The 16616-nt window shown below is 52.7% G+C and overlaps 7 protein-coding genes across 7 annotated transcripts; 4 read left to right on the top strand and 3 right to left on the bottom strand.

Annotated features, from left to right (window-relative positions):
• Window positions 1-148: 148 nt before the first annotated feature.
• Window positions 149-1342, top strand: J4E92_001153 (uncharacterized protein; the record flags this gene model as incomplete). The annotated part of the gene is made up of 3 exons (XM_051492567.1): window positions 149-363; window positions 424-709; window positions 773-1342. 3 exons carry the CDS (start codon window positions 149-151, stop codon window positions 1340-1342), a joined length of 1071 nt encoding a protein of 356 aa, XP_051358079.1.
• A 60-nt stretch (window positions 1343-1402) lies between these two features.
• J4E92_001154 (uncharacterized protein) lies at window positions 1403-2173 on the bottom strand (the record flags this gene model as incomplete). Its single annotated transcript, XM_051492568.1, has 2 exons — window positions 1403-2042; window positions 2169-2173. 2 exons carry the CDS (start codon window positions 2171-2173, stop codon window positions 1403-1405), a joined length of 645 nt encoding a protein of 214 aa, XP_051358080.1.
• Window positions 2174-3049: 876 nt separating this feature from the next.
• Window positions 3050-3403, top strand: J4E92_001155 (uncharacterized protein; the record flags this gene model as incomplete). Its single annotated transcript, XM_051492569.1, has 1 exon — window positions 3050-3403. One exon carries the CDS (start codon window positions 3050-3052, stop codon window positions 3401-3403), a length of 354 nt encoding a protein of 117 aa, XP_051358081.1.
• Window positions 3404-4855: 1452 nt separating this feature from the next.
• Window positions 4856-6155, top strand: J4E92_001156 (uncharacterized protein; the record flags this gene model as incomplete). The annotated part of the gene is made up of 2 exons (XM_051492570.1): window positions 4856-4943; window positions 4999-6155. The coding sequence occupies 2 exons, from the start codon at window positions 4856-4858 to the stop codon at window positions 6153-6155; spliced, it is 1245 nt and encodes a 414-aa protein (XP_051358082.1).
• A 2007-nt stretch (window positions 6156-8162) lies between these two features.
• Window positions 8163-11473, top strand: J4E92_001157 (uncharacterized protein; the record flags this gene model as incomplete). The annotated part of the gene is made up of 4 exons (XM_051492571.1): window positions 8163-8170; window positions 8239-8794; window positions 8840-11321; window positions 11373-11473. 4 exons carry the CDS (start codon window positions 8163-8165, stop codon window positions 11471-11473), a joined length of 3147 nt encoding a protein of 1048 aa, XP_051358083.1.
• A 2256-nt stretch (window positions 11474-13729) lies between these two features.
• J4E92_001158 (uncharacterized protein) lies at window positions 13730-15473 on the bottom strand (the record flags this gene model as incomplete). Its single annotated transcript, XM_051492572.1, has 3 exons — window positions 13730-14569; window positions 14648-14673; window positions 14726-15473. 3 exons carry the CDS (start codon window positions 15471-15473, stop codon window positions 13730-13732), a joined length of 1614 nt encoding a protein of 537 aa, XP_051358084.1.
• Window positions 15474-15997: 524 nt separating this feature from the next.
• J4E92_001159 (uncharacterized protein) lies at window positions 15998-16566 on the bottom strand (the record flags this gene model as incomplete). Its single annotated transcript, XM_051492573.1, has 2 exons — window positions 15998-16265; window positions 16325-16566. 2 exons carry the CDS (start codon window positions 16564-16566, stop codon window positions 15998-16000), a joined length of 510 nt encoding a protein of 169 aa, XP_051358085.1.
• Between the last annotated feature and the right edge of the window lie 50 nt (window positions 16567-16616).

The following is a 16616-nucleotide window of genomic DNA, read 5'->3' on the forward strand; positions in this document are numbered from 1 at the left end:
CACAGACGCGGTGTGTTGGCGGCGATAGCGGGGTACGCGAACTGGGAAGGGGCAATGCTGACTCATCAGCATCTTCTCACGCTCTCACGTGCATCCCCACTGCCATTTCCTCAACATCACGACAATTTTCCGCTCAAACGCCACTACCATGACGAACGAGCCGCAGAGTCTACGAGGTCTATTCTCAAAGGCGGAGAGGGCGCGCGAAGAGCTCTCTTCGTCGTACGAAGCAAACAGTCCGACCTACCAGGAAAACCTTAGCGCGACAATCGCCACGTATGAAGAATGCCTGAAAATATCCGAGCAGGTGTCGCTTTTCAGTCCAAATGAGACACTGGAAGACATATCGTCGTCTGATCTACAGTACGTGTTATGATACAACCGCAAGATACCGTGCACATGGGTCCTCGCTTACCCTTCTAGATACATGGCGATAAACTACCACTTGGCAGAACTCGTACAGAAGATATTCAACACCGACGTAGCCTTACGGAAGCAGAACCTACTGCGGGCACGGGGACACTATGAGCGATTTCTCAAGCTCCTAGATTCCTATGATGTGCTTGGCAAGGCAGATGCGAAACTCTTCGAAGTCTACGCGGAAGATAAGAACAACTTCTCTACCGCCAACACGCGGGATGCCGCGGCGAGACGGGACGCAAAGATTTCGCGATTCAGGGAGGAGAAGGAATTGAAGCGGAAACTAGAGGTACGTCTCCACACTAACTTTGCTTTTAAGGGTCGAACCTAGAGCTAAGGCCTACAACAACAGTATCTGCGACAGAATCCCAAATTTGCCGAGCAGGATGAGCAAGTGGTACGAGAGTTGCATTTGACCAACTTGGCGTTCATGGTGCATCAGACTTTCGCTTCGTTGGAGTCAATGGCTCAAGAACTGCACATCATCTCGCTAGCCCCACCCGCGCCCCCACAAGGACAGGAACAGCAAGCGCCAGACGGCCGACAAGACGGCAGAGATAAAGACGGGTATTCTGAACGCCTCGATGGTCAGTATGGCGGCCTGAGATATTCCGGCCCCATCTTGAGCGGCGACGGCAAACCCATGCGGCCTTTTACGCTATTGGATAGCCGCCAGACCCTAAAGAAGAACGTTTTCCGTCCGGATCACAGCCTGCCAACTATGACGATTGACGAATATCTAGAGGAAGAGAAACGCCGGGGTGGCATGATCGAGGGTGGAGGCCCGCAGTCTGAGATCCAGGCTGAACCGAACGAGGACGATCTTGTCGCCGCGGACGAAGAGACGATGAAGCAGCGAGCGTGGGATGAGTATGTAGAGGCGAATCCTAAAGGCTCGGGTAACACCTTGAACAGAGGTTGAGCGTGGTTTGAGCAGCAGATCAGATACCCAGCAAAACAAATGCACAATTAAAGGAAGACTTTACAACTTCTCGGCTGCTAACTCTGGCCACTTTGCCGTCACCAGCTCGTACAATTCCCTGTTCAGCACACTATATCCCTGGACATTGAGATGCAGCCCGTCCGTAAACCAGCCCGCGGGAAATGACTTCGCGCCCAGCAGGCCGCACCCCGGCGGCACATCCTCATCGTACTGCCATCCTTCTTCTGCAACGACTGCGTCAACCATGTGCTGCCAGTAGTTGAGTCCAACAACTCTGCCCGTCTCTTCGTACTCTTTCGCGATCTGCATAAGCCCATCTGCATACCTCTTCTTACTCATGTAAGTCTTGTACCTTGGTCCTTCCTTTCGTGACTCATTGATCTCCTGTATTTCTCTTGCAGACCTGCTTTCTCCAGTATCTACCACAGACCCATTGATGGGTGGGGGCGTGATCAGAACTATCTTTGTGTTCTCCATAGCCTGCTCCGTGAGGATGGTGTCGAGGAACTCCCGTATGTTCGCTGAAAAGGTGGGCCAGGAAACATACTCCTTCTCGCCGATGAAGCAGGCGTCGTTTGCACCGAGGAAGATGGTGAAGAGGAGGGTCGGTGCTGCCTCTGGGGCTGTTGCGCTGCTTATTATACGGGCAAAGTCTGCTTTCAGACGGGTTGACGTGTAGCTGCGTGGTTGGTGAGTGCGCCGACCGTCAAGATTAATTGGGATTTGTACCCTGCTTTGCCTATCGTGCCTGTCAGCATCGGATCTGGACTTTCGATGTTGTTCTTGCTGCTCGACGCGCTAGCACATCATGCCGTAGTACCTTCATTCACAACCCTTGCCTTCCCTTGGTACTGATTCCCGAGAAACCATCCAATCCCCTGCGTCTTTTCTTTGAAACTCCACTCGGTCATGGACGCGCCAAACAAGACAATCTTAGGCAACGACTCCGAAGTAGCCATGTTTGCAGCTCGCCTGATCACTCAGTTTAAAAAGGATAAACGAGAAGGCGTCTACGCGAAATGCGGGGTGAAAGATGGTGGGAGGAACTCATTCGGATTACCTTCGTTGACGATGCGTACCTTGTGCTGGTACTGTTGCCTAAGAAACAACCCGAAGCCTTGCGTTTCCTCGCTAAAACTCCATTGGGTGAGCGAGTCTCCGAAAAGCACGAAGTCTGGCATTTTGTTTGCGACAGATGAAAGTGATGAAGTGATTGGTCGTTCTTTTCGTTTCCAAAACGCTTTCTTGAACATTTCGTTGCATGTTGGGAGGCTCTGTTCCATCCCAAGTGCTGAGAGTGTTGGCGCGCGCAACCCGATGCGGCACAGTCGGCGGCGCTAATGCACGAAGCACGTGTAGCTAGCACACCTGGCCGGCGCTGCGACGCGTCTTGTTCGCGTCAGATCATTAATCGCGGTTCTGTACATGTTCGATGCACAGAGCTACATTGGGGAACTGAAAGCTGTCATCCCACGACTTCTGACGGAAATTATGGATCTTCGCCACTGCCGAAGCGGTCACGATGACATCACATCTTTGTGCAACGATTGAATCCACGACACCCGTCATGCTTTATCACCATTCCAACACGACTTTCTGGAGCTCATTTAGCTTTACGAATCCAAACAACGTACGACCAAGCGCCCTGAACAAGTAGACAACGCAACACACGACCATCTACCCACCATGTCGTCTATCAGCCTCCGCCTCCGCGCGCTTCAGCGCCCCGTCACATATCAACTCCGCGCCTTCACTACTACGCCCAGACATGCAAAACTGATGGACACACCCAACCCTGCTTCCAACCTTCCAGACCCATCTGAGAACTCCTCAGCCGCACCAAACGCTAAGATGCGTTCGGACACGCAAAACACCGACCAGCAATCGAGTGCGTCGCCTGACGAGCACAAGACCGGCGACGACCATCCGGCGAAGCAGCCAGACCACCAGGCGCAGCCGACTCGAACGACGGGCATTGGGGGCGAGACAAAGGTGCAAGGAGGAAAAGAGGGACTGGGTGAGAGGGGCGATAAGCAGTAGACTGGGAAGAGGACACAGGATGGGATCTATGGGAAGAACGGAACGTAAAGATTGATGTTGAACAAAGGGTATCAAGTGGGAGAATGCGCTATACGTCTGTTCCCGGTTTAGCCAAACGATCCGACTTCTCCAATCTGACGTCTCCTCATGTCATAGTTCCAGTGCTAATGGATCTGGCGATGCGCGTCACAATACAATAGAGAAGTATCGTCAACAGAAGAACTTGCGTCACGACAGCTCACTCGTTCCACTTTCTCAGTGACCGAGGCTCATACTCGCGGATATGTCCGGCCCTAAGACGTAGTTTGTAGTAATACAGCGGCTAGGTCGCGACTACCGGGACAGATCAATAGGTGGATAAAAAATCCAAAAGAGGTACCTGATAATCGATAGTACCTACAGTAGGTACTGGTGCTCGCCGAGGTGAAGTCGCATCATACACCCATACTCGGACAATCGCTTAAGTGATGCCCACATTCCATGCAGCACATCGCGGCACCAGCATGCAAAATCACGGCAATATGATCTGATTCCTGACCAACCCATCGGCCCCCATCGTGAAAGCGGACCGTAGTCATCAAAATCGGAAGACCGAGGAATAATGATGCCCAGCACTAGCAGCCGATTGGTTTAAAACTCCCTCTCCATCCACACTTCATCCACAATCACGGCCCGTCGCGCAAAACACCGAGTAGAGGTGCAGTGGACGCGTTATTCTAGAACAGAGACTAACAGTCTCGATGATCTAAACACGGCAGCTCCTAAAAACCGATACTGCCTTGCAGGTCCACAGCTGGTGGCCCTAATCGTCCTGTGGCGTTGCGGACATGCGCGGGACGGTCCTCGTCATTGTTTCGCATTCGCGTTATAATTACCACGGGAATATCGGCGTACTTGCGCCCATTGCCATCTGAACTTCGAGACGGAAGGGAATTTTCTGCTCAAACATGGAGCCGCGATACATAGCTTCAAGAGTAGAAAAGACATCTTGCGCGAAAAGTACGCGTGTGTGGATACGGGTAAAGTGGAAAAGATGGCGGGGCTAAAACTACTACCATCAGTGTAAGCATCCCTGCCAGGAGGCCTAGTTTTCATCTCGTGCCGTTTGCAAGTCTGAACGGCGAGGCTGCCAGCAGCCACGGGCTGTGTAGTCGGTCGCCTTACGCAGGTTGCCGGTCGAAAGGCCTAACATCATTCGGCACTCGAGAATTATAAAGATGGCGGGAGCGGCTGCATTGTCGCTCATCAACCACATCGCTGGCTTGACATTCGTGAACAACTCGAGTGTTTCTTCAGTATGCGCTTTGTTCCTACTTTTGTTGTTGGCCTTTTGGCCAGCGCTGTCGCTGGCCGCGTTGCACCGCGGGGGATGCTTATTGACAGACCGATGTAAGTCTACCTACTCGTAGAAATCAGCGCATACTAATGCTCCCATACAGTGTCGCCCATTACATGGTCGGTCAACTCGATCTCGATGAGGTTGTGCAGGACATTGAGGAAGCGAGGGAGCTTGGTCTGAACGGCTTCGCGCTCAACTTCGGTGAGTGATTTTCATCCACAAAACTTCAATCGAAACCCGGGCTAACAATGAACAGATCAGTTTGCGCCTTGGTCCAACCAGACTGTAAAATACATGTTCGATCACGCAGACTATATTGGCGGTTTCAGCCTTTTCTTTTCCATGGATCACCACCCAGGCTTATTGGGGAAACCTACGAACTACGCCCAGTACTTCAACGATCACAAGGGCCGTCCTTCCTATCTTCTAATGACGGACCCTTCCGATGGCAAGACCAAGCCTGTCCTATCGACATTTGGTGGCGAGACCATTTCCAACGACGATTGGAACAAGTTCAAAGGAAAGGTGGGCAACGTCCTCGTCGTCCCTGGCTTCTCTGAGATCTACAACCCCACCGCAAACTTCTTCAATGACCGTGGCGCGATTGACGGTGTGTTCAACTGGAACTCATGGCCTGCGACAAACGAAGGCAAAGTCGCCGTATCTGACGCGACGGACCGTGTGTTCAATGACGCCGCCAACAAGGCCAAGAAGCTGTTCATGATGGGCATCTCACCTTATCAATGGAAGCATTTGGACTACAAGCAAAACTGGTACCGTCGCGGCGAAGACAACCTCGAGAACCGGTTCGGTCAGATCCTTAGTGTCCAACCTGATATGGTGCAGCTTCAGACCTGGAACGATGCCGGCGAGGGCCATTACATGGGACACCTGCACTCGACGCCACTGAACGAAAACACAACGAAGGTCATAACAGGGTACGACCATACTGGATACTGGCAGATTCTGAAACCGTTCATCGCTGCGTGGAAGCAAGGCGATCGTACAACAGCTAACATGTATCCCACGAATGGCAAACCTGTCCAAGGCACTTTCTGGCACCACACTCTTACCGTCAATGGCAAGTGCACCAACGACGAGGTGCCGCCATCCGCAGACATCAAAAAGGCAGCTGAAGATGCCGTGTCTGGTGTCTTACTTGTCGCCAAAGGCCAGACGAATCTCATCGCTGTTGTCAACGTTGGCGGAAAGAAGCTGGACCAAACGCAGCCACTCAAGCCAGGGTTCAACAAGTTCAAGTTCACCGGCCTGGAGACGTTGGTCCCAGGCAAGGTGCAGTTGGAGGTTTGGGATGGAAGCACGATGGTGGGAGGCGGGTATGGAAGTATCGAGGTGACGAAATCGAAGCCGCTTTGCAACTACCAGTTCCAGGTCGTTGCGGTGCCTTCATAGATATTTCTTAAGTAGAAAGGCAGACTCCGTGTCGACGGCTGGGTGCCGGCGTGGCAGGCAAGTAGATGGTAGAGACCACTTTCAGATAGTCAACGCATAAGTGTTCGATGGAAAGTTTCCGAACTGTACCTGCAGCGTGCTTACTGTGCCTCACATTGAAACAAATGAGCTCATCTGGCGCTTCTCCATGCTGCATGTGCCTGCGTGCGCTCTTAGCCGGTTAAGCGACGCCGTACAAAACGGTGTTGCAGATGTGTGATTGACGCATGTCTGGGTACATGGTGCTATATTGAAGCACTATGAATGAGACTATCTGAGGCGCAGTACTGTAGTATTGAGTCGAGATTCCATGTCGTCTAGGTCAACAATCCGGAAGAATAGGAGTGATCAATGTGCATAACGCGATTTTCGACTAGGTTTGTAGGTATGTCGTCTCAGTGCACAAGCTCATGTTATGATCGACCAGCGCAAGGGTTTGGCCAAGCCGCTGGGTCTGCGTAGCCCCTCTGAGGGCCTGCGGCCACGGGGGCGATCACGTTTGCGAACCCTGATTGCGCGGTATCACTATGAAGCCGATCGGAAGCAGAGCCGAGGGCGCTCGATTCGCTGACCTTGATAGAGAAGGTGCGATGGAAAATGTAATGAGCGGGATGGCGCGGATGAGCTACCATGAGGCCATTGGCGGAAGCACGACGGGATCCTTGCGATAAGAGAGAGTTACGGGGCAAGGCTGCACATCGCGGTATGGGTACGAGGCTACCATGTTGTCGGTATCGGTAATTGGCGATAGCCTGGATAGAGTCAGAAGCTTCGGTGCATCCCGCGTAGCTTCACGGCACGACTCGTCCAAAGTCTATTCTGTTGTGCTTCCAGTGGAGAGCGATCGACCGCAACTACTCCTGAACAGCGAAGAAACTAATCGGTTAGCGATTGGGTTAGAAAGAGTAAAGTATGCTGCAGTTGGACATGTGAAAGATTGAGGTAGAGTGCATGCAGGGCTGCCACATTTGGCATAGCTCTTGATCCGAGCCCTGATGCGCCGTGCCGGAATATTTCTGATATAGAGGTATGACCGGAGCGGAAGATAAGCTCTGACTGACACATGTAATCATTGGGTGATTTTATGTGATGAGTACAGACTCGAGTTGGAAGGGTTTCTCTCTGCCACGCCTGATTGGAGGTGCGGCGAGCGGCTGCCGTGATGGCAAGGCTGCTCGAGTCCACTTGGGCTGCGCAGAACTGGGTAGAGTAATCCGTGAGAAAACAGGGCCGCCCAGGGTGTTCCGAAGTGACGGATATGGGCAGGAGGCCGTGATAGGATGGCAGAGATACGCTGGCGATGTTTGATCGTGTTTGAGTATGCATCACGCGATGCTTCCCAGGAGCGACTAGGATAGCAATCGCGTCTGGTAATTGTGTGACTGGGGGTTGATTGACGATTGATAGTTACACACGGAAATGGTGAGAGTGGGCCGAAGGCAAATGGGATGGCTTCAGGGGTGGTGGGCACAAGCAAGCATGGTGGCTTCGAGGCCGTTTGTGGTGGCTTGCAGGGCCGTGACGCACGGGCACCTCTCGCATGCCTCTAGCCGCGACTGGGCGGTGCACCTCGGGTTAGCATCATCAACCCCAACAGGCCCTGCGCGCTCTTGGGACGCCGGCAGTGAGACGTGAGATTTGTTTTGGCGCATCTCTGGGGTTGGTCGATAGCGCCGCGCATCACTGAGGCATGCTCCCGCAAAAGCACCTCCGAGCAATTGCGAGCAGGCGGAGCCAGTGAACCCTCTGCTGCGGCTCGCTGGTCCCTCATCCTCACCCCACGCACTCGCGCTGTCAAAAAGCTTTGGCTCCCCAGACCGGACCTGCATGCCCAGTGACATGCCTACTGCCTGCTGGACCCTCGTGCATCTATCCGAGACGTTGCCTCCGTACCCGTAAACACTCATATACGTGCACTCCGCCTGCCGTAGCGCATCTGTACCACGGCAAGTGGAGATACAAGACACCATGTCAGGGTAAGCTGCGATACCTGCTGTCCTAGTAGCCTTAGTAATACTTCAGACGGAATCGCTAACATGTTCAGTTCCATGCGCGAGTCGCTGAAGGCGCTGAACACAACCTTCTCGGCCACTACCGTCCCCTACCCTCTCCCCGACGAGCTCTATGCGACCATAGAAGCCTTCCTCGAGCGCTATGACGACATTGACGACCACGACTCCCAGCGCTTTCACGATGATCTCCACGCGCTATACCTCCGCCACGTCGCCAGTAGTCCCGAAAAGCGCGGCGCCTTCTTATCAGCTCTGCGACTGCTTCGGCCCGCGATAACGGGCGAGGCGCGTCTGACCGCCTGGTGGAACTCGGCCCTGAGGCCTGTCATCGACGGCATAGGCTACAAGAAGAGCGAGATTGAAGATGCGAGGGCCTTTATCCAGAGTATATTGGTGTACGACAATGAGGTCGACAAAGATGGGGAGCATGCGCGCTTATCCGCTCTCTTCACCAAGAAGATACTCGACGCATACTTGGCGCGGACCAACGTGCCTGCCTCGCCTGAAGATGCCGTGAGGCCAGAGAACGAGTTTGTGGCCCATGAGCTCGAAGCTGTCCTGGTCGACTTTGGGCGCAAGATGCCCAAGGTGAGTACGTTCCCTTAGTATAGTAGCCTAGACTAACACTTCCAGGTCCTCCTCCTCACGCTCGACAATCTCCTCCTGCAGAAGCAGCATCGCATACAGGCCTTGAACCTGCTCAGTGCCTTCGTCCGCCTCCAGCCGCCGCACCTCCACCTCGTCCTCGAAACCCCGCTCATCCAGAACCTTGAGAAATGCCTGCTCATAGACAACTCGTCCACTGTCATCGAGCTCGCCCTTGTCGTCCTCATCATGTTCCTTCCTCACATATGTGGAGCACTGACCTCCGATCACCACCTCGAGAAAATGTTTCTGGTCTACTGTCGGATACTATGTTGGGACAAGTTGGGTAACACCGACGAGAAAGGCGGTGATATGGACATGCAAGACGACGATAGCGAAGAGGGGGACGACGAAACCGATGCCGACTCTGAACAGGCCTGGGAGCAGGTGCAGCCAGCCATGGACTACCCTGATTGCCCGCCGCCGACTCTTATGCATTATTTCACCTTCCTATACGGCCTCTTTCCTCTCAACTTCATGAGCTTTGTGCGCAAGCCAAGGAAGTATCTCAAGTCACTCAACTTTCCAGGCGCGCGCGACTTCGACCTGGACCAAGATCTCATCCACAGCCGGACGGAACCCTACCGCCGCGTTCATCTACTACACCCGAACATGTTCACAACCACTGTCGAAGACGAGCTGAGCGAGAACAGGTGGCTGAAAAGCGACCCCGCAGACGTCGTCATAGAATGTATGGACCTTTGCGTTGCCGTATCGTCGACTTTGGAGGACCCCGGCCCACCACCCAATTCAGCCTTACCCCCTGTCCCAGAGATACCCTCGCAATTCACTCTGGACGACCAGGACGGCACAACAGTACACGATTCAGATGCAAGCTGGAGGAATACCCAGTCGACTATGAACGTTTCGTCAAGCGATGCTCCAGATGTTCCCGATCTTGAACTCCCATCAAGGAGCAAGTCTATAAAGTCCGCGGTATCTATCAAGTCCATGGCCTCACCGTTGCTGAAAGGTCGCGACATGATGGATTCTCCAACACTGCCGCCCACTAAAGATACAAAGAAGCCGGATATGTCTGGTCAATCCGCACGGCGGTTCGTGGCACATCAACCCAGCCTGGACAGTTTCGCCCAGTCAATCTCCGGCAATCAATCTACCCACCATGACTTCCAAAACCACACCATGGCGTCTTTGCAAAGAGAGATCATGCTACTTCGGAATGACCTCAACTTTGAGCGGTATCTCAAATTGCAGCATCTTGCTCACATCGGACAGCTACAGCGGAAGCACATCAAAGAAGCGACTGTGGAGGCGGAGACTCAGAATCTGATCAACACCAACAAGACACTAAAAGCCAAACTCGCCAAGGCAAACGAGCTGTACGCCCAACTCAAGAAGGAAACGCTCACGAGTCGCAGTCAGTCCAAGAAGTGGGAAAGCGAGTTGAACAACAAGGTGCGATCGTACAAAGAGAGTGAAAAGACCTGGCACAGTGACGAGGGCGGTCTGCGATATGAGCTCCAAAGGACACAATCAGACTACGAGCAACTCAAGAAGATTGTGGAGAGAGCTGAGGCAGAGCAACTAAAAGCCCAACAACGAACCAAAGCGTTGGAATACGAGCTTGAAGACTACGCCGACATTAGGCGGGAGCTTGAGGGTGCGCAAGATAAGATCATAGCATTCGAAGACCAGAGGAAGGAGCTACATACCCTCATCCAGGAGCGGAACGACTTGCGCAACGATCTCGAAATCGCAAACATGCGGTTGAACAGCCGTGAGCAGGAACGCGAGCGGTCGATCAAGGCTTACGAGCGCCGGATTATGGAGCTCGAGTCCCGACTACAATCTTCCGACAGAAGCACTGGCAAGCCAGGGCAACTGCCGTCGTCTGTGCAGCAGATGCTCGACTCTGCGCTTGCAGCGAGCAATGCCAAAATGCAGCAACTCAAGAAGACTCATTACCGCCTCCTTGAGCAATATACCGAGCTGCAGATGAAGTACCATGAGCTCGAAGGGGAGCGAGAGGCTGAGATGGGACAGCTCTATCCCCGGGACAAGTCTGGTCATATCGAGTTTGGCACTTCACGGGTCAGTCGCAACTCCAGCCTCAGACAGGCGACCAACTACAGCTCGAGATATTTGACACCTCTATCTACTGCCGAGGCCACCCCCAGCGAGGAGCAAGAGTATTACGAATACCGATCGCCGGACTCCGTCCACAGCCCAGGATCAGCCGCGTCACCACCTCGTCCTGCTCGGCTTGAATCACTACAACAGGGGAAGCCGCAACGATCTCAAACAGCGCCATCGCCGTACCCTGGGTTTGGTGGCGGATACGGACCAAACTTTTCCGCAGCATATGATGCGTCTCTCCACAATCAGTTTCAGGCTCCAAAGCCTCAATCTAGCGGACAGAGTAGTTTCTCCGCCGACACCGATGGAAGCTCAAGTAAGGAGAGAAAAGACAAAGTAGACCCGAAATCGGAGGTCCGGATATACGGGCGGGGTAAGTTATCGGTATTACGTTCTGCAACATCGGAGGCTGACTATGAGACAGGCGGCGCTCAGAACATCGGAAAGAAGGTCAAAGAGAAGGAACAGAAGAAGCCTTCGTCTTCCAAAACTGGTGGCTTCCGCGGCCTCAAGGGCATAATGTGATCGGATTGGGTCACTTACTTGTTTTGCATGTGGTGGTGTCGATCGAAGGCGCCACCATCTCATCAGACGGAATTTTGCGCGACGCGCCTCTGTCACACTCGGTTATCTGCATCCTTCTCTATCACGTCTCGCTTCGGCACGACCACAACGGCCACTTCGTCATCACAGTCGCGACTCAACGAGTTCTTGTCCACTCATCTTTCTTTTATTCATTAGTTTCGCATCTATGTATAACGACACTGCATGAAGCACAGGCCGTTTCAACGCCTACGACTGGTTGCATAGCCGCATAGTCCTCAGATACCTGCCTCCAATGGCATCCTAGCATCGACTTACTTGCCGACTGTAGCATAGTCCCAAGACTAATAGTGTAATACATTGATACCAATCACACCCATTGATCTCTCCATGCGTACACTTATGCACCAGCATCATACCGTCCCTCCAAAACGCAAGCATTTATCGAAGGCGCCCACAGCAAGAGGGCTCTCCTGCCAAGACACTAACACGCTCTCATTCGCGGAGAGCAGCCGAGACCTGACAACCACCTGGACCGCACCTGCCATTCAGATCCCCACGACACCACCAACATGCCGAAGATCGAATCGCGACGATCAATATCCACAGCCTCAGACCTAGGGACGCATCAGGCCCGCAGCTACTGCAACCGCCATCGCAAACAGTAAAGTTTTGATGGGCCCCGAGTACTTACTTTTTCCTCGTCTGTCCACACATCTGCAACAGTCAGACCCCTTGAAGCTAGCGCCGTTGGCACTATTCGGAAAATAGCTCACAGGAGATGTCATCCCGCACTAACACGTACGACTAAGACAACGGCCGCCTTGCTGTCGCCCCAGCCCCTTCCTTCCTTCCTCCCCACGTTCGCGGCGGCCGGGAGCGCGAGCGTACATAGAACGGGTTGAGCGTGTTTGGTACTGTGCTGGGTGCCGTAACGTGGGGATCCTTGTCCAACACTCGGTAGATAACTATATTCACGATTGAATCCATCAGGCATCCATACGGCAGATACGCGGCACAAGCCAAGACCTATCACGACCCCGTCGGGCTTTCCATAAGCAAATGCTTTCTCGACTCACGCATCCTTATCGTGCGAAGGGCTGACTCGTGCTGCTGAGTCGGTGTCGGTTGTCGCTACGAATAGTGCCGATGGTTCAATAGTTGATCAACTAATCGCGGAGACGGGTGCTGCCACACTGCAGGCGCCGAGGAGTGGAGAGGGTGTGTGTTTGGAGGTGCGCTAAGTTGTGCCGCGCAAAAGGAAGGGGAGAAATTGAGGAGCGGGTGGGTACCCGAGCTTGACAGCTAAGGGGGATTCGGGTGATTGGCTGGGTTGGGGAACCGGTCGTTGAGGGCGAGGATGAGTATGTGGACGACACATGTAGTTTCCTGGGCTTCGCGCTCGAGCCTGGAGTCTTTGGCAAGGACCTTTGGGTGTGCATATTGCTGGGTTGGTAAGTCGATAGCGGTAGTCTACAAGGGCTTTTCACGCGAACCAGGCGTCTTTACACTCAACCCCAGCAGCGACAAATGACTCTGCAATGAAATCGTGATCTATGAAAGACGTATGTAGCAGGAAAGCGGATGCATGATATGTAGTCATGCCAACGCAAAGCTGAGATGTAAGCTTATGTCATGGGTCAAGGAGCGACATTGGCCTTCTAAGATTACATCCTCGTTGGCAAACGTGCTGGTTTAATGTACTATATAGTCTTTGAGCGCATTGTATTCTGGAACATATGCAACTAGACCCACTTAGCCAGACATCATCTTCTTCATATGTACAACTCTCCCAATGATGTACATCTGCATCTCAAACGCATAACAAGTACTTTCCATCCCATGAGCTCCAGCTCATCGGCGCATTACTGTGGTAGCGGTACATATCCCTTCAGACTAAATGTGCCCTGACGTATCTTTGTACGTTGATGGAATTTGGGAAGAATGACTCTGCGGACGACGTATGTTGTAGGGATGTCGGCCTCGCACTCATAGTTCAGCCTGATGCGTAACATGCAACTATCACTTACACTTCGAACAACTCAAAAAATACATGTAGGAAGGAAGGGCATCCATGAAACAAGATTAGGCCAAGACGATGCTAAGATGTAGGCCTAGATCATTAACTAAGAACAACGTGGGCTTCCAAGAGATAGATTGTCGTTGGCATACGTGTCAATTTTCTGTACTCTGCATTCTATAAACACATTGTAGTCTGGAACATGCGTAGTCTGACACTCACGCCAGAGTAGTTCGCTTTGACCTGTTCTTCGCCTTTTTGGCCTTGACGAGAACTCCCTGTGTCTCCATCAAGTGCTCGGTTTGCTCAACTGCTTGAATATACGCCCGCCTTTTCACATCTTCTCGCTTGACATCAACACCCTTGAGTTGCTCCTCATGAAGCAGTAAGGCCGCCATCATGGTCAATTCGTCTAATACCAAATCTTTTCGCCTTTTTCTGTTAAGATTTCGGCCGTCGAAATACTTCTCCATGGATTCTGAAGTAGACATCCAATACTTCGTCAGACTTTCACGAAGTAAGATAGCATCTTTTCTCTCTGTCGGTCTTATGGCTCTGGGTTTGGTTTGACTTATCAGAGCATTCTTCTTTCCACCGTGTTCGCTCGGCTGCTTCACCCTATCTCCCTCTTGTATATGGTCGTCTGATATGCCGGTGCCGGTGGGGTGAATTACGGCTTCGTCGTCTGCAATATCCTTGACTTGCTCTCTGACTTGTACCTGCCAATTTCTCTTCTCTTCTTTCAGCGCAATGTACTTGAGCTTGTAATGCTCAGTCTTTCTTTCTTGCTCGAACAGCATCCCCTTCCAATCTTCACTCTCTTCCTCTTCTTTGACACTTTCGGCCGGTGCCTGGGTAAGACTCTGTTGGGCGATGTACTTTTCTTTCCACTCTTCTCGTTGCGTTCGTAAGGTTCGTCTCTTCGCCTTTTGCCGCATGACCTCAGCCTCGGATGCATCGATCTTGGCTTCCTGTTGTTCAAGCTTAGCTCTGAGAGCCTGCACCTCTTGTTCCAATCCAGCGTATATTTCGGCGTCTTGGTTCGCGACAGCGGACTCCTACAATGACTAGTCAGCGGTCGCTCATGCGCAGATTGATGGTGTTGATGTGCAAGGCAGGAGAAGTTCGGTACTTACGGATGGAGATAAACGTTTGTTGGAGCCTACATTGCGACGTTAGCAGCTTGTTAGATATGAAATGAGTGGTCCACGCACCCTGCGATGCATCATCAGATGCGCTGTCCGTCAGGTCTACGAAGGAGCGTTTGGCAGGGAGCGTCAAGGCCGAGGACCCGCTTCTGAACGCAAGACCGTTGCCGCCGCTGTATCCTTGGATGAACTGAGCCTGCTCCTGTACTGCTGCATTTTCTGCCTGGATGTCCAGAAGTTCTTCATCCAGAGATCTCGTGTCAGTCCGAGGCATCTTCTGGTATTGCGCAAAGTTCCTGCACGCCAGTCTAAAGCTTCCGAGCATGTCCGGACTCTCCAGATCCAACGCCCATACCAATTGGCCCTTCTTGAGGAATATGAAGTTAATGACAGACTCGACCAGGGCCCGCTCGAACTTGCGTTCGACAGTCATGCGAGGCTTCGTGTTGCTGGAGTCGTGAATGCCGCTCATCGCGTTGAAGGGCGTTCCGTAGTAGACCTTGGAGGATTGGATGTCCTGAATCAGTGGATTGACCTGAATTCCCTCACCCGAATAGTAGCGTATGTGAGTACCAGTCGCATGTGCCCACGCAGGCCGACCGCCGCTCTTTCGCCAATAGTGACCGACGAGGAGCATATGCCGGCGGCAAGGTGTGTTGTTCTCGTCCAGATATGCTTTGTCGGCGAACTTGTATATGCTGAGATCGGCGACCGCGGCATATTGGTCCTCATGTTTGCCTCTAGCATACTGAACAAAGTCGCCCAGACTGTACTTCTTCCTTGATGACAGGCTCGCGGGCGAGATGTTTGGCATGTTGCGCGTGGGTCGAACCGTTGTACAGCTAGTTCTGAAGTTAGTCGGTGCATCTTGGCAGGGCACACACAAGCAGTGGACTCACTAGTAGAAGACGACGAATCGCTCTGTGTACCTTCCGCAGGTGATATTCAATGTGAGCAGTTGGACAAGGAAATGAAGCTATCATGTGGAGAATCAGAAAGATGAGAAGGCTGTAGCTCGCGTCGGACGCGCCAAGAGTGTGAGCAAACGCCGCGTTGAGTTTCGAGGAGGTGAAGGTGAGCCGACGTGGCGGGGCAAACGGATCTGTGACGAGAGCACCCAGAAGTCCACGTGCTGGCGAATGCGAGGAAACAAATAGCGGACTTGTAAAACAGTAGAGAGAACTGGGACACAGCGGAAGAAGAGGATCGGAACAGTCATTGATTATAAGTTGGGATTATATACAGGTCGCGCTGTACCCGTCTTCGCCCTAGATCAGGCATCAGCATCTTCATGTATAACCCGATACAGCCTCACTCACCCCCAACACGTGTGCTGACTTACGCCTTGTACACAACCTTGCTAACCTTGTACTCCACTACAACACCTGGCTTTCCCTCGCCTGTGATGAAATGGCCGGCAGCGACATACGTCCCGTTCTGTAGGTCCTTGTACTTCTCGTTGCCAGTCTCGAAAGTGAAGTTGACGAATGAATCGCCGTAGTCCGTAGTCTTAGCATCCGAGGCACCAGATAGCACTTTGCCGACACCAGGCGTGAGCTTCACGGTGCCCTTGTAATACATTGCGAAGATCGTTCCATCGTGGTTCCTATACATTCATAAGTCCATGATATTCTATGGATTAGATATGGATGGCTCTGCACTCACTTGACCTGGCTCCTAACATCCAGGCGCATGTTTCCGCCATCGGCATCGTTGTGAATGTAGTCGTAGCCGGTACCGTGCAGCTCACCATCCAGCTTTGGCTCGAAGCCCGGTTCACTCTTCACTGTACCGGATACCATAGGGACGATGACCAACTGCGCGCCATGCTGGCCTCCGACTTGCATCGGCGCATCGATGTCGACGCGGACGGTGAAAGCGGGCTGGAGAGATGGGAAGCCTGACATTTTTTGATGTTGCAGAAGGACTTTGGTGATGTTTTTGTAGATTCAATTGC

Source organism: Alternaria infectoria, assembly GCF_024043175.1.
Source record: "Alternaria infectoria strain BMP 0036 chromosome Unknown scaffold_1, whole genome shotgun sequence".
In the NCBI taxonomy this organism is placed as follows: Eukaryota; Fungi; Ascomycota; class Dothideomycetes; order Pleosporales; family Pleosporaceae; genus Alternaria; species Alternaria infectoria.